Consider the following 22623-nt stretch of genomic DNA (forward strand, 5'->3'; position numbering starts at 1 on the left):
ATGTGTTTCTGTTTATACACAGGGCGAGATCCTCGTCTCTGACGGATAGCTTGAAAAGAAATGTGTATTTTCTCGGTTTTCTGGTCCAAGACCACAGATTAAAGTTGCGGCCCGGGTGTGTTGCCATGGCGATGACTCCTGAGCATTCAGCCTCTTCCTCATCCCCGTCCGTGAAATGCGAGTTTGAACTTCCTGAGGGCTTCCTGCCCCCACCCCCCCACCCGTCGTCCCAAGGACTTTGATTCATACCAGAGACTGATTCGCTGGGGAAGCTGACTTGCCATTGTTTGTTGCTATTTTATTATTCGTCTGCCTTTTTCATGTTTCAGTGCTGGATATGTCCTCAGAGTGCAGCTCTCCTCTGTGTGAGGTGAGGAACTGTTGCAAACTTCAGAGGGGAGCTGCTGATTTATCATTTCGTAAACTTCGTTTTTTTTCCACACACGCTCTCACACACAAACATCACGTTTTTCCCCAATATTTATTCTTTGTTAAATAATGGACATTTGGCATGAAAAATACTGTACGTATAGCCAGTAACCATGAACCAAGCCATGAATAACAAGACCGCATCATAATAATTATATCATACAGTAAATACAGAGAAAGCAAAACGTCACAAACATCGATAACCTCACATTTAAAACCTCTCACAGACGAGAGGTCCTGGTTCAGCTAACAGACAGTTACGTATTTTATATTATTACAATGTCGCACAGGCAGGCACCAGTTGTGGCAAAGTTTAAAAAAAAAAAAAAAAGAATTCAGCAGACCTGAAAACTGCTTTGGTAAACATTTATCGTACGTAGATGCACAAACACGGACAGCTTCGCCATCAGAGGGAGGAGGAGGAGGATTTCCGATGCTAATCAGAGCTAAATGTGATTTCGTCGCCTCATCTCTGCACCTGCTCTTCACTTCAGCGTTTCTCAGTTTGTTTACTTGTAAGTTTTTGGGGTTTTTTTTTTCTCCCCTTGAAGCTGAGACACACACGTTAACACTAGAGACTAGATATATACCAGAAAAACACTACCTCAGAAGGTCTTAAGAAGCACCTTGTCAACTCTTCCCAACCTTTGAGAAGGAAGAGGAGCAGAGGAAAGCTTCCATATCCCTTTTTTTTTCCTCTTTACAAAACGTGTAAGGCTGAGACAAAACGGCGAACATGAAAAGGAACAGATGAGAGCAGCTTCTTTGACAGATCACATTAACTCTGTTTCTCAGTAACACTGAGGTGCAGAACCTGTCGGCAAAAAAAAAAAAAAAAAAAAAAAACCTAAACATTTCATTCTGTGCCTGAGGTGAAACTGCAGAAATCACTCTTTGCAATTATAAATTATTCTGCAAAGGAAAGAAAATTTAAAAAAAAACAAAAACCCAGTAGAGGCACATTTCACTCGCAGCCGTCCTCCAGGAAGCCATTATAAATAATTGAGAAACAACCACTTCTAATTTTCTTCCGAGAGCTTTGTCAGTCTTTGCTGCAGACTGGAAATCCTGTAACTCCCAGCAGTCAACTTTTCAGGAACTAAGAAAAGCATCTCAGTTTGCAGCAGGTTTAAGGAAGGATTAGAAGCTCAAGGTGAACAGAGTTGCTTTGGAGAGTTTAATCCTTCAATTAAAAACATCACAATCCTCCAAATCTGACTTTAACTGAGACCAAAATCGTAACGAGCAGCTTAGAAGAGCACATCATCTGTTAGCTGGTGCCTCTAGAAACTATTAAACGTGTAGTAATGCTTTGATATTCAGCTTTGAGAAGTGACACGTGTGACACAAATGCCACGCCTGTTTGTTTTTTTTTCTTTTTTTTTCAAAGCAAGCACAAATGAGTCATCACAAATACGAGGAGGTTAGTGTTTCACTGCCGGAAAAAAAATGACATTTATGAAAGATGACGCAGCACTTTATATTTTGTGCTGTCACTTCCTTTGTGTCCTGAGACGATCAAAATTTGTTCCACGTGCCGTGCGCGGAACTAAAAAGGCAAATGAGGTTTTCGGTGTTTTGTTTTTTTTTTCTTTTCCCCTCCCTGTGTGCCGCCTCGAGCACCTAATGGGATTCTTGTTGAGGGAGGTAGAGATAAGAGAGAAACCGACTGTGCGCACGGTCCCATGCCTCCGTCTCATTTCAGTTTCAATTTGCATCAGGTATTGTTCTGGGGACGGGGTCAGAATTAGATCACTCACCCCCGGAGGAGCATTTTTACCTTTTTTTTTTCTGTAAACTTAATGTGTGATGCTAGGAATCAGTGCTTTCGGCAGCCTACTGAAACATGTTGGTGTAAGGTGGTGGCAGGGTGGTTGCAGTGGTCTTGGGGCCTCACTGTGTGGAGTTTCTGGGGCCAGGTCTGCAGCACAAGATAGGGAGGGCTGGACAGGTAAAAACTATGGATTTCATGACGGCCCACCAGCCCACTGACGCCATGGGGGTTTGTCCTCTAATGCCCGATGGCCTGTCAGACTATGGATGAGTGTGGGAGTGGCACCGTAGGGTGATAGATATTACTTTCTCATTTGTTGAGGGAGTATCTCGATGGCATCAGCTGGCTGCAGCCCACGAAAAATGAACTCGCCTCACGTTATTATGCATGAAACTGCCAATCAGATTTATTTACTTATTAATCAAAACGCTGTTCCGGATTGTTCCGGCCCCACTTTAACCCTGGGGTATAGCGGATAGATGGATGGACTTAACAATGCAAAATGACCAGCATATCCTGAAAGTGAGGGAAATGAGAACTTGTAGCGTTTTGAGTTAAAAATGAGTTTGACTCTGGAAATAAGAACTGGGCGGTTTGCTCATTTTAATGATGGATATCTAAACCTGCTGACCTGCTGAGGTGAATAGCAAACAGATAGAACATTTAGCAAAAAACAGCACTTTTTCAGGAGCAAATCTCAGCCTCTCTGGGAGGCTTTTTACCATAAGATGAAGCGAGCAAGGCTGGGCCAGAAGTTTTTGCACAGTTCATTCATAATGCACACGAGCAGAGATTTATTTTGTTAAGCTGAAAATCTACAGGCCGTGGCTGTAGAAATACTAAGTCTGGATTAAGAGGCTTATCTTCATTATTCCTAATCAGCTACGGTCATTTAACGTACTGAGCAGTTTGCTTTTCATTAAACTTATAGGCTCCGATTTCACTACAGGCATCCAGAAAATAAAAATGGGTGCACGCAGACAAATAAATCCAGTGCACCAAGCGCTGGCAGAGACATGTCTCCTGCCTCATTGTCTCCTGCCTCGGTTACAAAAACACACACAGAGCAGAAGCCGCCAGACGAAGTGTTTACACAGAAAGCTCTGCGGGGGATTTTTATGTGCCAATTGTCTGTCTGTGAGCCGAACTCTCCTCCACCTCTGCCACCACCTGTAAACTGCTCTCGGACAGTGCTCGCGCCTGCAAATCTCTGCTGTCACCCACGCGCTGTTGTCATTCATGTATTCATACGCCTCTGTGCTGAAAAGAATAAAAGGGGTGGGTGGGTGGGTGGGTGAGTGAGTTTGAGGGGGGTGGAGGGGGCTGCAGGGATGGGGGAGTGCTGGGTGATGGGAGGACCAAACTTGAAAGTGGTAGGAGATGACAGCACTGAGCTGCCAACATGGAGGGTATTACTATTACTGCTTGTATTTCTTACTCTACTTTATTATTATTTATATTAGTTACCTACTTATTTTTACTCCGTTTTCTAGTGTCTGATTTCCTCAGTTCTCTCTCTGGGAGCGCACTGTGAGCTCCCTGCTTTGTGCACAGCTTCTTTATACATAAAGTTTGTTGTTGTCAGTATAATGATTGGAGTGGAGCGTGCGAACGGAGACATATTTGTTGTCAGTTTCACCGAGGCAGAGCCGTGAGGTCTGCAGTGTGGGAGAGGGTCCCCGAGAAACACCTTGTTAGTCTGAGCCTGGAAACGGTGGGTGGGGGGGTGGGGGGGGCTTTGTACTTAGGTAATGCTCAGAGTAATTGGCAGCACTGTGGAAGGCAGAGAAAGAGAGAGAGTACATTAAAGACACCACAGAGATAATTGAGCGGAAAAGGTGTGTTTGACTAAAGCATTTTTACCGTGCCATCGGCGGCAGGGGCAGCTGCATCAGTATTCAATGTACATCTGTAGCAGCGCTGACCGGAGATTTAAGTTCCAAGCCTGTTTGATCCCACTTTCACTCTCTAATACACCACGCCGCCTTGTTTATGCATGCTGGGAGAAAATGCTAAATTATCGTCTTCAGATGTTTATCTTCAAGATGCTTCTATAAAGACGCACCTGCCTCATCATCCTGAATCACAGAGTGGTTCTTGCAAAAGGGTCAAAAACATCCCGTCATTACTGAAGAATCAACAGAATCAGCCCCATCAATGATTTTTTTCTTCTTCCTGTTGTTTGTGTACTTGCAGGAAAAATCTGCCTTACGCACAAGAAGTGATGAAGCGTAACACAACAAGAGCAAAACACTAGCTCACAGGAAGGCGAGGAGCTTTCATATATTCCAGTGTAAACAAGGTGATTTCAGAAACTCTAGTGTCCAAAGTTACCTCGTCAATAAAATAATTCTGACAGCCGAGACAACAACAGCAACATTTAACACAAAAGCAGCTGATCCATACTGATTCATCACAGAGTTAATGAGTCCTCACCAGACATAAACCTTTGGCACGACGAGAACATGGAGACAGGATCTACACGTACAACAGAATTTGTATTCTCAGCGCAGTTTCTCGCTGAAACGTGAGTCTCAGCCGGTGAACAAACCTTACCAGGACGAAGCCGCACAAAAGAGCACAGGCACTTGATGTTCTCTCCAGGATGCAACAAAGCGAACGCTGCCAATTAAACAGAAGAGAAAGAATGTCACCAAACTGAAAACAGCGGTTGGTTTTCCCGGGCCTCACGCTCTGCAGCCATGCACGCGGAATTTGGACGAGACCTTTTAAAAAAGACCTCATAAACGAGGGCAGGGGTATTACTCAGCACATGACTCACAGCATATTAAGATGAAGAGTGAAAAACAGGAGATTGGAAAAAAGAAAAAAAAAGAGAGATGGTGCACTCAGTAACTGCTGCCCATCAGCCTCTGATGTGCCCACCTCAGCTCTCCTTCCAGGCTCAGCAGGTGCCGGTGGTGCTGACGGTGGTGTAGCTGAACTTGGACATGGAGGTAGCCATCGACGTGGCCATGGAGGCGGCGGTGATGCCATCTTCTCCTCCCTCCCTCCTCCTGCACCACGAGCACCGGCGGCAGAGACGGCTGCGGCAGCAGCAGGCGAAGGTGGACAGCAGGGCCTTGCGGAAGCGCGTGTTCATGAAGCAGTAAATGATGGGGTTGACGCAGGCAGAGGTGTAGGACAGCAGGTGGATGAAGGAGATGGGCGCTCCTGAGAGGGCTTTGGAGGCCGAGTTCAGGTCAAAGGCTTTCCAGGTGTTGGCTGTGTACAGGGGCATCCAGCAGATGAAGAAGAGCGCTACAATCACCATCAGCATGCGGATGACTCTCCTCTTGGCCTGCAGCTTGGCCTCCGAGGTGTTACTGCGGGCGCGCTCGGTCTTGGCCTGGGCGGCGCCGGACGAGGCGGAGAGGGTGGGGAGCTCCACCGCAGAGGAGGGTTTTTTCGCCACCTGGATGTAGCAGCCGTCATCGTCATCATTGGAGCCTGCCATGGCTCTGCCTACGCCATTCTTCTGGCCTGCGGAGGGTCAGGGCCACAGTGTTACCCAACAAACACTAAAAACGTACTATTAAACGTTCACAAACTTCACAGTGTGTAGGCAAAAATATCCAAAGAGGGGAGCAGGAACAGGAAGTGTTCCACAAAACACAGATTCACTGCCAAGAATAGAAGTTCATTATTTAGCAGCATCACAAAGAAATCATCCTCAACATTTAGCAGAAGATCAACAGTCACCACTGAAGGCTATTTCAGAGAGTCTCAAGCTCAGACTGGACTCCATGGAAACCAGCAGTTAGACCAGCACTTATGATTCACCTGGAGGGACCGTGTTACATTGCTATGTTGTTGTGAGGCCACGGAGAAGTTCCACACACACACAGGCATGAAAACAACCAGAGCAGGCTTTGTGACAGCTGAGTGTATTTTTGGATGTAACAGGTGCAGAACCTGTAGGTAGCGACAAAATATGTCACTCACTGCTTGAGGCAAAACAAATCTCCCTGTGTCCACGTCAGAAAACTGTATGTAATATTTACTGTATTTATTATATATTATATATTTATTTAAAACACGAAGGAAGACATTCAAACAGATGTGTATTTAATTTGAAATGTGTTATTCCCAGCAGCTGCCATATTTTAAATGAATCCTGGTTTCCTGTTGTAATTCACTGCAGGTTTGCACAGGTCTGTAAAAAGTGAAATAGATGTTTTCATCTCCACTATGAGTCAAATCAATGTGAAGCAAAAAGCCTTTTGCAGCTCGGAGTGAATTTATGATGGGCCTCACCGGTGGTCTCTCTGTTCTGGCTCAGCTCAAACTGGATACCTCGGTACAGCTCTCTGGAGATCAGACCGTAGGCTATAATCATCACTACTCCCGGGATGAAGAACAGAGTGAACAGCAGCAGCACATACCTGAAAAACAGCCAGAATGGAAAAAAGAGAGGCGTTAAAAAAAAAACACACACACACGCAGACACAGAGAAAGAGTAACACCACCATCTGAACAGAATCAGCCCAAACAAACCTACACAGCACTTCAGACTCTGCAGCTACTCAAAGAAAACTATCTGAAAAACGTACTTGTGAATAAACAAACTGGATCTTTCCTCATTCACCTTCATGCATGTGTTGGAGCTGTGCTGAAAACCCTGCAGATGGCTGACCCCTCTCCCTTTTACCCCCATGCTGTCTGGCAAAAAGGTACTGCAGCATCCTGGGGGCCAGTTTTGCAGTTTAACCCTCCTCTACACTGCCTCCATCTCTTTTCGGATTATCTGTATTTTAAATTCAGAGGGAAATACGGGGCTCTGAAGCTGGTGAATGCTCCACTGTGTTCACCAGCTAAAGTCAAATTCATGCAGTATCCAAACATGAGTACACATGAGCTCTCCGTAGTTTGCAGAGTGAAGTGGGTTAGTTAGACCAGTTGGATCAGTTAGCTGCTGCAGGTCTAACACTACAACACACTGTGGCCTATTATCTTAGAGAAGGAGGCAGCCGTCCTGTTTAACTCCCGGAAAGGTTTTCAACACAACCTTATCAAACCCACCTTTTGACATATTGAGAGTTTACACAGTAACGCAGTGCATATTGACACATGGTAACAACAGGACTTCATCTGAACGCAGCATGACAGCACACATGGTTATTTATTTCACCACAGAAAAACAAGTGACTATTTTTTTTTTAGAGGCCATTTGCTGCATGAAATTACATTTTACCAAACAAACACGGTTAAATATGCTGTAATAAAACCATCAGAGACATTCTGTACAGCTTGGGGCTGTGTACTCAGCTGTTTTCTGATCATAAATGTGCCATTTTTTTTTTTCTTCGCGCAGAAAGAATAACGATCGGGGCTCCCTCGAGTGCCTGGATGGATGATATCTCGCAGGGAAAAAAAAAATTGTGAACCAAGTAAAGAACAAAGAAACCGAACAAAGTCAGCGTCTCAGCATCTGTGTCAAAGTATATTCAACCCTTGAAGAGTACAATGAGTGAGATGCATAAGAGATAATAAAGCTATAGATCTTTATCAGTGAGTCGCGTGAATAAAAACCTATTTAGGTGAAGGACTTGCGCAATTATTGTAAAAGAGAAAACTACAAAGAGTGAGCCATGAATGAATAAGATGGAGAACCTGTGGAGACCGGACGTCACTTTGATCGTAATAAATCTTTACCATCTGCAGCCACATCTCCCGTTTGATTGGCTGTAATCAGAGGATGCTCTTCTTAGCCACCGACGTCTGCGGCGCACATCAGTGAGCACATGAAAGCGACAGCAGAGAGGAAGAGACGGGGGTTTCATTCGTTCTCTGATATTCTAATGTCTTCCCGGGCCAACCCTCTGAACTCTGCACAGCCTCTCTCTTTCACTTCTCGTTTGCAGGAAAAAAAAAAAAGGCCTCTCATCAGCTGCCTGTTTGATACTGAAAATCTGTTGGACAAAAGCTGTCAGGAAGTGAACACGTAGGAGTGCAGGAACACACTAACCAAAAAAAAAAAAAAAGGTGCTGGTGGATTTCTGTGTGTGTGTTTTTTCCTCGAGGGGAAACCCAGATGGATGGAGCTGTAGCAGAGGGACACATGAAAAAAAAACAAAAAAACCTGATGAATATTCATACGGAGCTCCCTCTGTTCCCCACATCACCTAAGAGTGATTATCAGCTGGGAAAGGTGCTTCGTATTAATCATCAAAGAAAATCAAAAATGTGTGTGGGACACATTTCTGCACCACAAACACAACTACAAATAAACCCAGAGGGGAGACGTGGACATTTGGACGTTGTCTTCCTTTGCAGAATTTGAATCTCTTCATCGCTGATTTCTACATTTATTTGCTAAACTCAGAGCTGGAGGGTGCTAAAGAAACACTCTTTGCAGGTTAGGGCTGGTAACTTCTGTCCTCAAGAGTCTATAAACTTGGATGGACTAACTCACTGGTCCAAAAAAAAAGTTGGACCCAATCTGAAGACATTTCTTCAGGTAAACCTCTCCCATAAAGTGCTGCAGGTTCTATTTGTCTGATCATGAGCTATGCCATCTATATCTAAAGTGCTTTAATAATGCAAAGCAGCTGTAGGTTAGATGTGCACTGTAAGCTGTATAATGTAAATGGCATTGAATATTAGATCATAAAATATGCTTGAGACATTTATAGGCCATAATGAAAGTCTGACTGTCTGGGTTGAGGACGGGTCAAGGTTTGTCTTCGAAAAACAAAAATGTCTGCAACGTATAGTAAGATTATTTTAAAACTGGCTGCGTAGAATCGTAATTATAAACCTTAAAAATCATCAAATTTTCAAATTCTTTGCCTCATTACCCACTTGATGGCTCTTATGTGTCTCGATATCATTTGCTGTCTCATCTCAGACTGTGATTTCAGTCTAAAATTGGATGCTTCAATAACTCTGTGCACGGCTTCATTAGGCGGGGAAAAAAAAAAAAAGGTGCCATTTTCATACAGTGAGAGGTCGATGGAAAAGGTGTTAGCTCCTCGCAGTCGAAGTTTTAACCTCTGATTTCAGAGTAATTTAAAAGACATGTCATGATGGGTGAAGATGAAACTGTGAATTAAAACTTGAAAGGTCCTCGTGCTCCGTGACACATCTGGACTTTTGACATCTGAGCCTCGGCTTTCTTCCTCCTCCTCCTCGTCCTCCTCCTCCTCAGCCGAGCAGACTAATTAACTGGTCTCCCACTGCCTCGTCTTTCCCAGTGAAGCTTTAAGAGTTTGATAGACAGTTAGGAGAAAACAGAATCCTTCAGAGAGTCAGACCACAAAAGGCTGTCATGTAGAGATGTACAAGGTCTTGCCACGTTCAGCTTCTTCTTCATTTTTAATTGCAGCATCCTGCAGCAGCCGGAGTTGTTTATGGACAGATTTAAGAAAATCCCGGAGTAGTATGTCCCAAGATGTCTAACATGTGCTTTTAACAACAAACAAGCGTCTATTGGTCCTCAGAGGGCGTGTAGGTGGATGGATGGCTTTCCTAATGCAGAGCAATCCAGACCCCAGCCGCAGTAATCATTTCTCCGTCGACCTTTTGCATGAGCTTTACTCTCCCCTCCTTCTCAGAGTAGGAGCCGAAGAACAATCACGTTAATTTAAAATGACGGCAAAGTGGCAACATGCGTCCTCGCAGCAGCAATACTGAAGGCAGACACGTCATCTGCAGTATCCCGGTCTAATGATGTCGTCTCCGCTGTCTTTCCCAGCTCCTCCGTCTTTTGGAATGACCCCTGCTTTTCCAGGAAACCAATCCGTCTCTAATTAAGTCTCAACAGGATCTGCCTGCTCACCTTTATCATCTTAAATTAGAGATTACACAGGGAGAGATTTTTAGGGCTCTGAGAACAATGAGGTGTGTACCAGAAAATTGAGATATTTTCAAATTGACCAAATCAGCATGCAATCTATTTTCTGGAAAGCGGTCGCACTGCTTTAAATCAATGAAGCTTCTTTCTGCTTGTCTTGCCGATGCATATGTAAATTACACAATTACACTGAATGTAAATGGGTCGTTTCTCTACATATTTAGGAGCCAAGCCATGCAGAGTGTTTTCCCTTCGCTAACCGACGTCATACACTCATCTTTTACTCGCTAATCCCTGTCATGATTGTGGAGGCACGTCCACCTAATTACTGCCATGCAAATGAAATCTTTAAAAAGTTTTCACAGACTTTGTGTAGAGGTTGAGAGGCCTCATCATCCCACCAGTACTTACCAGGTTTGTTCAGCTTGATGGCTGGGCCAGACCAGGCGACACATGTGGCCCACAGTACCGTTGGCCTTGGGGAAGGACCTGAGGTTGCTGAACACCGGGTAGGGCACCATGATTAGCAGCGACGCCACCCACGTGGCGGCGATGACGCGGTAAGCGTGGGACCGGGTTTGCCACGCGCGGGACTTCAGCGGGTTACAGATGGCGCTGTACCTCTCGATGGCGATGGCCACGAGGCTGAAGGTGGAGATGCTGACGGAGATCCCTGCAGGGGAGAGGTAAACATTCAGAGAGCAAAAGGCTGATTAAACTCTACAAACAAGAACCGTGCCATTAAATCCGTTAGTCAAACAAACTCCAAACTGCTCCATCACCACTGTCTCAGGCAGTTAGAAAGCTATATATAAGACAAGTCTGCTTAGTGCTACACCAGAATCTCTCTTATCCAAGGACACTGTCTCTATAGCGTTCAGCACGGGTCAAATTCCTTCAGAGACAATCCAAGGCGAAGCTCTATTTGCATGTATGAATATGCATGTTCTGCAGAGGGGGAGGAAGCTCGCTCAGTGCACAGCCTTTGTTCTGAGGGTGAGCTGGGGTGAGACGAGTAGCAATAATAAACCCATACCTGTGTGTCACCGGCAGTCGCCCCCCCCCCCAGGATTTAATTCACCACACTGATCCTCCGTCGTTTACGAGAGGCAACAACTTCAATCCACCGTTTCACCGTCACATCATTCATCCCCCGCTCATTGTTCCTTCATGACAGAGGAGCTTGTCCTGTCTGAACCATAGCTTTGCGTTATCACTCAAGGGAGGGAGTCATTATGCATACTCCTATGAGCATGGTGCAAATCAATTTACAGGAGCCATATTAAGTATTTGAGTGGTGGACTGCTCCGGCTTTATCCTGTCCCTCTGCTGGAGCAGCCTTTCTCTCCTGCAAACCATCGATAAAATCTTTGTTATCAGAGGCTAAAAGATTAAGGATTTAGTGCAACTGCAAAACTTTAAAAACCCATATATCTGTGGACGGCAACCTAGAGAAGAAAGAGGACCGTGTGGATTTGGTGTGGGATGTGATGCGGAGTTTGATAGAAGCAGACGACGGCTTTATCTTATTCCCGCACTAACAGAACAAAGGAGCGGACTCGTAGAGAGACTCGAGAACAAAGAGAACATCATCGTCACAAAAAGACATCTCAATGCCTTTTATGCTCCGTGAGCTGTCGGAGACTCTGCTGTGAATTATCATAAGAACGTCAGTTGTTTGCAAGACGGAGTAATTTTTTCGATTGTTGCTGAGAGGATACTACACCAAACCAAAACCTGCCTGGCTCCTGACAGACGAGAGGTGAGAGGTGAGGCAAAGACACTGGCTGATGTGGAAGAGACAGGTGTGTGTCATGTCCTAAAAACAGAAAGCTAGTTATTATAATTTGACCAGAGGACATCTTTAACTCTGATGTCCATCATGAATAAATCCATAGACCTGCTTAGAAATCATAGGGGGAAAAAAAAAGATTCACCTTATAGAGCAGAACTTGCCTTGGAATGATTCATATTTTTAAGCTTTGTTCAGTATCACAGCAATCCAGTGGTAACTGTCTGCACATCCATGAGTACACTGTATACAGGAAGTGCTATCAGCTAATTCAGCACAGGTTAAGTAAAGTTAAGTAAATATAGGCTAAAAAAAAAAGTTGTAGCCCACAGCGTAACTCTCTGAATCCACAGCAACATCATACTTCCTGTTTGCATCACCTAAAACTTAGGCTAAGAGTATCTACAAATAAAACTACAATGAAGAAGCTACAAAATCTGTATGCATAAGCAAATATTTGGGATACAGAGAGAGAAGTAGAGATTGGGATATATATTTATGTGCTCCGAAAATCTGGGAGTGAGTTACAATGTTTGTTTTTTTATCAAAGAGTTCCCACTGTCCGTAGGCTCAGGGTGTAAAAGCCTTCTTGCGAAAGCACCGGATGGAGAGGCAGCCCACTCGCTGCGTGACACAATCCTGACTGACTGTTGACCGCTGTAAACTACCGGTCAACTAGGACTGAGCCAGCTCCGGCTAAGCAGAAGGAGGTGGGTGGCACAGTCAACACATACAGATCTTAACGGTGCACCGGCACCGTACCGAGTCTCGCACAATAAGTCTCTCACACCCACACGTCTCTTTCAAGTGCTAAGCACAGACACTGAAAGACCAAATCACACACATGGGGGTGGGGGGGTTCTTTTGTTGATGCTTGAAGGCAGTCATGCCCAGCCACAGCGCCAGCTTATACTGATTGTGGAAACGAGGAACACCGAGAGGTAGGAAATTTGATCTTGTTCTCTCTTTTGCAGCGTGGCGAGGAAGAGGAGTAATCAAAAGAAACAATAAAAACAACGAGCAGACGAAAGAATAGAACACGCATTATTTAAGTCGCACATGGTTTACCAAAAAAAAAAAAAAAAAGAGACAAAAAGCAGGATTAAAAGACAAAAAGTATTAAAGAGAGAGTGTCAGAAAGACTGTGGGTAAGTTTCAAATGAAAAAAAAAGAAACAAGTCAAGGAATTTAAGAGTTTAAGAGTTTGTTATTTTAGGAAAATACAATTATTCTTTTCTGTCTGATAAAAATATATGAGGCTAAAGCATGTGAGCTTAGCACAAAGACCGCAAACACTGGATGACAGTTAGCCTGGCTCCATCCTAAATACGCCTACCAGCACCTCTACAGCTCACTAATTAACACTTGACACATTGACACATGACATCCCATCAAAAACTGCAGCGGAAGGAGGAAGTTGCTGCTTCCACCCAAACACAACTCCTGATTTTCTTCTGTATGTCTCAGCAAAAAAAAAAAAAAAAAAAGGAAAACACATATTTCCTTGTTTTCAGGCTTGAAAGGTGCGCTTACTTTCCTGTTTCAGTAACACGAATGACGGAATGACTCCGTCAGCTTCGCCACCAGCCGGCATAAAAACTGCATGAGAAGCCGGGCTATATTTCCCTCTTATGAGGAGAAGCACCGCGGGGTGGGATTGGCTCATTATATTTGGCAGACCACTTTAACACATATTTATATACCATTTTTCAGGGCAGGGATACATGAAGATGAGCAGCTCGGCCCCTGTAGAGCCCCCATTACAGCGTGAAGCCTGCGTGAAATAGAGCCACAGGTTTTCAAACGGCTGATGTTTTCAAACCCTGGCTTTTAAAAAGACTGATAGCTGGAGGTTGTGCGTGTTCGTACTGAAGGGAAGTGCACTGCCAGGTGATGTATGGGCACTGACCGGCCCTGTGATTTGAATGGATGATACGCGGCTGCAGGTAGTCACAGGCAGCTCAAAGAAATTGAGCGTCTCTGTCTGAGGGATTAGATTCTCATCCCGGGGGGCCGCCCGGGGCCCGAATTCATCAACCCTTTCAACATTTCAGTCCAGGTCCCCTCGACCATCTGTTTTATTACTGCCAGGGGACGGCAACACTGATCGGAGATCGGCACTCGTGATGGGCCAATTTGTTTGGCCTCTAAGGAAGAGTTAGAAAACAAAAGAGAAAAACTTGGTGCAGTAAAACCCACTTTAAAACACACTGCAGCAGCTGTATATAGATCACCCTCCCTCTCATGCATTAATATGCTTGCATATGCTATTTAAACACCAAGCAATAAAGCAGAGCCAGCAGCTCAGTATAACTGCTGCTGGTGTTGATACTTTTTCTGTGTGTATATTAAAAAGAGTGGACAGTTTTCCATTATATTCATTTCTCATATGTCCCAGTTATTACCTCTGTGAGTCTTTTCTAGTGGAGTTTGCAGACAGACGTGCTGATTAAAGCTTTCACTCCCTGACACTTGGCAGCGCTGAGAGGCCTGGTGTTCGACTGAGGGAGATTCTGCAGAGATTCTGGTCCAGGTGCCGCCAAGTTCATTACCGGCCGACTAACCATCGAGTCGAGCCGACGTTGGCAGTCGTCCGCTTCCTAACTAGCGTTTGAAGTTTGCGGTGGAGGATCTTTCGGCACATTCCTGAGCTCAAACCGCGGCCCGTTAATTCTTAGGTCACACCTAACTCTCAGTTGAATGTCCTAAAGAAGCCCTAAAGACATAAAACATTACAAATGGAATTGATGTGTTATAGGTACCAGATGTTCTCGCAGCCATTGCTGTAAAAGTTTGCTGGAAGCCACGAAAAACCAAATTCTAATTCGAATACATTATGCAAACTGCACCTCGGGGGCAGCAGACAGACTGAGCCGCTAAGTTGGTTGGTAATTGCATCATAGGACCAGCAACAAGAACACAAACATGGATTCATAAATGTGACTGAAGACTGCAAACACACACACACACGCGTGCGCACACACACCGAATATTACAACATCGATCTTGTAACTGCCACCAAAACAGCACAGGGGCTATGATTCACATGATTATCGAGCTCGGGGTAGATGGATGGATGGATGCACGGGAGAACGGGTTGACTAGAAGGATGGATGGTGTATTATATGTCTAATGGGCGTGTGCTAACAGATGAGTTCGCCGAGCAGGTTCGCCGCAAAAAAAATCAATGGGCGAGGATCGTCGCAATGATCCTTGGTATTGATTGCTTTCGGCTAATAGAAGGCGTCACTCATGATAGGCTCAGAGGAGGTTCATCCACACACACACACACACACATGTTGATGTTTGTAGATCAGTGTTTGTGTGATAAAGTTTCCACGTCATATATGTTTCCCCCTTCGGGCGACGACAGGCGATAATCCATCCATCTCAACCAAATTGCTGCAATCAGTGAATTTTGTTCACCGGGGTGGAAATCAATCCATAAAAAATCTCTCACATCAAGTTCAGCTTGGGATGAACGCTGACACACACACACAAACACACACTGGTCAACACTGAGGGAGGGACCAGAGACCTGGACAGTCCATAATAGAGGCACCTATCACAGCTTATCGCACCTTCCACTTTTATTTAACCTCCTCTGTCGGAGAATAAGCTGCTCCCACAAAAGAGGACTGCCAATGCATCTAATGCATCTTTTGAATGAACTGGTTGAAGTTATTTTCCCATTAGCCACTGAGCTAACAAGCTAACTGGGCCTCCTCTAGCCTTAACCTGGCTCTGTTTCCGGCCTCCCAAGAATGATAATGTTCTTGGAGCAGAAAACAAAAACCTATCTACCTATTTATTATTCACAGTTGAATAAAAGGCCAGCATTCATATCAGCTAAACCACTCTGAAAGCATAAAATAAGACGCAGCAGCCAAATAACAAAAAGTTTGTATTTAAAGTCCGAAGCAGCTGCCCCCCCCCCGTCAACTGCCCCCCCTCCAACCCCCTACCTGCCCCCTGCTTCCTCATCACAGCTCAGAGAACCCAGGAATTGAAAAGGAGATTCGGCGAGCCTGCTCTCACAGATGGTGCATCACATTTCTGAGACAATAATAGGATTGTGGACCTCACCATTCAATAGCTTTTCTCAACCACTCAGAGCTCAAAGTGAAGCAAAGAGACGAGAGCAGCAGCCGATTTCAGTTTCTTTCCCGTCTCTCGTGCGTCGGTCTGACTCAGGCCTCACGTGGCACCTTGACTCTGGCCTTGATGGGAGCCAGCTCATCGCTAAGTCACACTCCTGAAGATGTGTGACTGTTGGAGCTCTTTCAGCGTGATGGTTACCTTCTGACAGGCAAAAATGTAGCCCCGGAGAAAAAGCCTCTCTGAGAGACAGGCTCTTGTTGGATATGGAGCAATTTTCAGGCAGGATTCTAAAGCTGCAGCACAGTGTCTGATCCGCTACCGGCCGTGAAAACACACCAGACTCCCAGGTTAGAATAATAAAACACCTATTAACCCAGGCCACCGAATGGCCAGCTCGTTCTTATATAAAATGATCAAACTCAAATCAAACCCTGTGAGGTCTGGCTGCAGCTCATTGTGTATGATTTTGGAAATAACTGTCCTTTTTCATGCAACTCGAATCCACACTTTCATTTCAGCTTTTCTTCTGCAACATTTTTAAAACCCACTTAAACACATCTGCTGACGTGATGATCGTAGTAGTGACTTTTTATCTCTTAGCGTCTGCTCCCTAGTCAAACACCAATCAAAAGTCCTGGTCCTGATCAGTTCACATTTCTCTCTGAAGTTGGGAAAACACGTCTACGTTTATGAGCAGCAGCAGATTGATGGTTCTAATATAAGAGCTATAAAATATAAATCATAAAGACAGGAAATGGAGAAACAATTTGCCAGACTTAGCCAGGCTTCATCTAATGGTAACACAATTCAGCTACCAGCACCTCTAAAGCTCACTTATTAAAATGTAGTGTCTTGTTTAATCTTATTTAAAAAAAACAAAACAGGAAATGGTTTGAATGTACTGATTCATCCTCACCCATAAAATACGTGACGGTCTTGCACATGGAGGCCCCGAAGATGAAGTCCTCTAAGATGTTGGGGATGAGGGTGAAGGGCATGCAGAAGATGGCCATCATCAGGTCGCTGACCGCCAGAGACAGCAGGAAGGAGTTGGTGACGGTCCGCATACGCTTGTTCAGCATCAGGACCACGATGATCAGCAGGTTGCCAAAGACGCTGAGCAGGAAGATGAGCGAGTAGAGCAGGATACGCAGAGAGTCCATCTCTGATAGAGACGGAGACAGAGACAGGACATCATTTATAAATTCTGTTTTTCTACGTAGTCCGGCTGATTCATTAGAGGAAGGAAGCAGGTTGGCACAAGTGAATTATCAAGAACACAGCTTTGAATTAATGGACATAAAACAGGAAACACCAACTCCTTTTAATAAAATCTCTCCGAGCGAGAGCGGGATCTTTCTGTTGTCGTCGCGAGAGATGAAAAATGTTTAATGTTCCTGGGAACGGCGATAAACAAAGAAGAAGAAGTGGAGGGACAAACAAAAGAGGCAGGAGAAGATTGGTGCGTTAATTGAGCTGGCTGGTTGACAAAAGACTTCCCCCAGATCCTAAAGAGGAAAATGAGTTCAAGAATGAACATTTTCTTCATCTGTATGCAGGAGGGAGCACTTTCCCCTGCAATCTTTCAAGCAGCCCACATATTAAATGACACACGCAACAATAAAAGAAGAAAGACAAAGAAGAGAAAGGTGAAAGAAAACAAAATGGCATCAAAGCATGAGGATAACAGGTTGTATCAGGCTGTTCACACGGGAAATAAGAATCTAGGTGCATAAAGAAGAGCAAAGACAGAGTTACTCTCCATAATCAAAATCTTAAATCAATATTTTGCTGCTCGTCCTAAGAACCAAACGATAAATGAAATAATAAAACCGAAAGAAAAGGAGACGCACAACAGCTAAGGATGCTGAAGGACTTCAAAAAGATGTCAAATAACCACAAAGACACACAAAATGAAGCCAATTACATGTAAAATGGCTACAAGGAGAATTGAAACAACTACAAAATGATGCAAAATGGCCAGAGACAGACACAAAGCGACAACAAAGAGCACAGCCACGCTGTTTGTAGTGGTTTTGTGGCTCTTTCAGTCAGGGGGTCTGGCTCCTATGCAGCAGGGAAGGGAGAGTTTTACAAGCCTGTGTCCACGGATGTACTCTGTTTGGAGTTACAAAGAGCAGCTGTTTATCGATATTATTTCATTTAATAACACTGGATGTGATTTATTTGGCTTTCTTTTGTTACACTGAATAGACAGAGTAACTATTAATCATCCACTCAGTCCATCATGCTTCTTCTAAAAACCACGACAGAACGTTTTCTGTCTGAAAAACTGAAGAATGAAGCCGAGTTCTAAAAGAAACGCGGCGTCCTTCTTTCAGCGCTGCCGTGCAGCTGAGCATCAGCGAGCAGCAGGACGGCCCGGCCGGGGGCTTTTTGGGGATGCTCCCTTCACTCACGCTGGCCTGTCACGGCGAGTCTGTTTGAGAATGAAAGCATCTGACAGGACAAGGTCAAGGCCGGCCATGTGCTGCGCTGACGGAGCCCTCTGATTAAAGACAGCGAGACATGGGAGACGTCTAACGGTCTGCAGCCTGCAGACACAACGCCACACATCACCTTGAAGGCGCACACTAACACACACACACACACACAAAAAAAACAGTTTGTTAGGCTGAGTTATCATTTAGCATTTATCTGACAACCTGCAGACAGCAGAGATAAAAGGCGGACCAGGTCTGGATTTGAACCCAGGACACAGCAGCATGCATGTTAATCATCTCTGCCACCTGCCCGCACCTGCAAAAACTATGAATTATTCTTTTGATAAGAAAATCCTCTGACGGCTCCCGGAGCAGTTTCATCAGCTGAAGATTGGAACCAAGTTCATATAAGCAACAGCCACCGTGTTTCAGTCAGCGAAGGATAACTCGCCAGCACAGGTGACAAGTCTGATTTCCACAACAGAATTAGGTGAGATATGCATAATCAGCACTAACGTCCGACACAAACACAAAGCAGGGAGCTCCCACAGGCTCAGCAGCTCCGGTTGTGTTAGATCTTGCGCGATCCAGCCGAGTGAAAATGGAATTATCTATTCACTGAGCACCCGGCGGTATGTTGGCTCCCCTGAGCCTATCGAGTGCAGGACAATTCACTTTGGTTCTCCTCAGGGGTGATGACTGCACCTTGCTTATTTGAGACTTATGTATGTTTAGTTAAACTCTGTGTATCCCACTGGCTGCGGCTATGCAAACTGTAATTATGATTCAGCACAGGGATCATTAAAACAAAATTACATTACTTCACTTTGTCTTCTCTTTACATTTAATACAACTTTATAGGCACAGAAAGCGGTTTGAAAGCTTTTTACTGGAGGTTGTGGAGTATTTTTTTTTAATAGTTTGATCGATAGAGCTGGATCTCATCACAAGACACGAATAAATCGTCACAAAGACCATTAATATTGAGCAGCAATAATCTTACGATTGCAGAAAAAGAGCCGGAGCTCTGAACTATCCTTTTAATCACAACCTCGCCACGGGGGCTGTGTTTCACAGCGAGGCCCCCGTGAGATGATGAAATGTTCCAAACTGTTAGAAATGACTGTCAGCTCCGTCCAAATCTGATGTTCCTCCTAATTACAAGTGAGCAGAAAGCCCTTTGGAAAAAAAAAGGAACCTGTGAAGCAGCAGACATGAGTCAGGAAATAAAAGTTCTGAACTTGTGGGAGTCAGTAACTAATTCGTTTTCTTCAGCGCCGTTAAGAGCAAAGTGTCTCAGCTTTGAGACGTCTAATTATTATTTTAATGATCAGTTTATTTCTTGATTATTTGATTAATCAGGTTGTCGAATTTCAAACATGTTCATAGAGATTTCCCAGAGCTCAATGGGACGTCTTGAAAATGCTTATTTTTCCACCTAATGTTAGTCAGCTGACACAAAACAGCCCTTTCTCACAGTGTTCATCGGCAGATGGAGTTTCCTCAGTTGTCATCATTTTGTGTGCGCATAAGGAGATTGTGTCTCCGTTTAAGGACAGATGTGAGCTGCCTCTGTGTTCATCATCTGCGGCTGAAGACTGTGATGAGATGCTGTTTGAAATATCTTAACTCAGGGACATTTCCAAGGGAAAAACATCCTCAAATTAAATTTACATTCTGAGTACAAAGTCTGAGAGACCTCTTTATTTTTAAATGTCATCGGGAAATGTATCAGTGACATTTTCCCATATGAAAAACAACGTTATCTCCCAGAGACAGTAGGGGAATGTTAAATCTGAGCTAAGAACAGGGAGCTGCTGTAATTCACCTTCTGCTGTGTCCATGTATGAAACAGCACATGAAGAAAACTGGTTCAGTTCAAGTCAGACCAGACCTTTTTCCAGCTTTCCAAGCTCAAGGATTTGCTTTTCATTAGACATCAACATTCATATCCTCATAACCATTAGCGGCTGTGTTTTGGAGTCATTTCACCCTTAACAAGTAAACAACCACTACAAACATGCTCGGTATGAGTGTTTGCTCAGCGTAGAAGGCTGCTTCTTATGTCTGATCTGCGTCCACGCCGCGCTGGTATCACACATCGCGGCTCTGGCTTTGAATCTCTCATCACTCTTTTGCTGTTGTCATGTCCAATAATAAGATGCTACCCTCCCTTCATATTCCCGAGGTAAGCTCAGAGAGTTGACGACATGTCTTGTATCCTAAAAGATTCAATCAAAAGATAGCGATCGGGATGGCGTGCCTTTGACTCGGGCTCACTGAGGAGAATCACTGAATACCGAGTCTGATTTCAGGCCTCAGGTATGTGGATCTCTGAAAAGGACAAAACTCAATCAGTGGGCTTTCTATGCACATCCTCATTTGATATATAATAACATATCTGGACTGAATGAATCTGACTAAACGCAGATTTAACCTGTTGGCCTCCCTTTTTTTTTTAAACTGTGTGCTCCATGCATGACTGCACTGTATTACTGGGGCTTAAAAATGTGGTGACTAATGAATCCTTTGACAGCAATTTAGCATAGTGCTCAGTGTGCAGGAGCCCATCTCTGTATCGCATTTTATCACAGTAATGAGGAGGGCTGGTGTTACAGTCAGCACAATTCAACTCAATTAGTCTCTCTACCACATCACCCCATGAGAGAACACTATTGATCCTACATTACAATGAAATTTTTGGAAGTTCGAAAGAGCTTGTTTGTGCGGCACATATTCAATTACCCACGAGGCTCAGGTTAGACATGTATGGCGGCTTCTGATTTCACGAATCCCTCCTTTCTCCGCGTCGTCAACGTGTTTTAAGGAATAAAAAGTGAATATTTTTAACTTAAAACCATGTAAAGAAGCAAACCAAGAGACAGGAAACTCGAGAAGACACCGGGCAATAAGCTTTACGGTAGATAACGCACACTGTATCCGTGAGCTCATGTCTATTTAAAGCGTTTAGCCGACAATCTGAGTTACTGCACTGCAGCCTCTCCTGAGGGTGACAAATTCAGTAAATCCCCGTCCACTCTGCTGTCTCTGCAAACACAAGGACAGGAAGGAAGACGCCTGCCAATGTGTGACGACCAACTGAAGATTTGTAAAGCACCACACAAGAACATAGATTCGAAGCTAAGCTAACAGGATGCTGAGAGTGGTATCAGTCTTTGCTTGCTTTGTGAATCTGAGACAACCACCTTCTTTAGTGTAACAGGCTGAGACACCTGTCAGTCAAAGCAAATGAAAGCCCAGATAAACCTCTGATAATCTACTCAGTGTTAGGGTGATAAAGGTGCTGTTCTCACAAGAGATGTCCTCAAAGAGGAGAACCACGATCGAGAACAGTCTGGACCGTCTGGACTGTGATTGATCTTTCAAAACTGCCACCGAGAAACTCATTAAAAGAAGTGAAATTAACTGTCGTGACCTCTCGCTTGTTTAAATTGATTCAACGGGAGGTTTCCTCATTCCCTTCAACGCGGCCTCATTGGAAGCAGCACCTCAGTGCTGCAATCAAATTAAACATTCAGCTGAGGTGTTTTCCACTCCATTCTCATAAATCATTATGTAAACAAAGCCGAGCGGAGTTTCCAAAGGTTGACGCGCTGCTGTGCAACCACGGACTTTCTCGGTTCAGACCCTGAACACCTGGACCCTGAACAATCCTCCTAAGACTCAAAACTCACAGAGTAAAAATCAGTTGATAATTATCAGAACCACTAAACTTCTTAGCCACGTACTGCGGTCGTGGCAGCTGCTGAGGGATCCCTGTAAAGCAGGTCTGCTTTAACTTCATCACCTACACCACGCTAGTGAGTTACATGACTAAGGATTAACAGACAGTGAAATTAGTCCCACATCATGTGCTTTCAAGTCTAACTGATGATACCAGATAAACCCATAAAGCTGCAGCTCTGCCTCTCTCCATTCCTTTCGCTATAGAGAGTCAATAAAGCCGGTGTGGAGACACAGGGCATTACAGATCGATACAGCTATTGCATGGTTGAAGGAGTGCTGCACACGTTTGAGGGGATCTTTATTGGTGCTGTCATACTCTACAAGCATCACTATCTACCCCTATAATCTGGGATATATGAGTTTTCATGGAGTGAGCTGCTGAGAGGGATGCATATATAAGTAAAAGCTGGAATCTTTTATTCATTTTCCTTTGTATAATCTACAATAAAAGAGGAGGGTTTTGGAGCTTGTGTGGATTGGACTGTGCACAGGATGCAGCAGCTCATTAACAGGAAGGAGGATGCTCCAAATATTCTCCGCC

General features: G+C 44.4%; 1 protein-coding gene across 1 annotated transcript in view; it reads right to left on the minus strand.

Annotated features, from left to right (window-relative positions):
* Positions 1-3888: 3888 nt before the first annotated feature.
* Positions 3889-22623, minus strand: part of cckbra (cholecystokinin B receptor a) — a 29573-nt gene continuing 10838 nt past the window's right edge. The window contains exons 5-9 of the mRNA XM_041032447.1: positions 16808-17056; positions 10410-10671; positions 6461-6588; positions 5090-5686; positions 3889-4825 (exon numbers count right to left, since the gene is read on the minus strand). Of these exons, the coding sequence (XP_040888381.1) occupies positions 5109-5686; positions 6461-6588; positions 10410-10671; positions 16808-17056 (1217 nt within the window). The 3' untranslated portion in view covers positions 3889-4825; positions 5090-5108. The remainder of the gene's footprint in view (positions 4826-5089; positions 5687-6460; positions 6589-10409; positions 10672-16807; positions 17057-22623) is intronic.

Source organism: Toxotes jaculatrix, chromosome 24, assembly GCF_017976425.1.
Source record: "Toxotes jaculatrix isolate fToxJac2 chromosome 24, fToxJac2.pri, whole genome shotgun sequence".
NCBI lineage: Eukaryota > Metazoa > Chordata > Actinopteri > Toxotidae > Toxotes > Toxotes jaculatrix.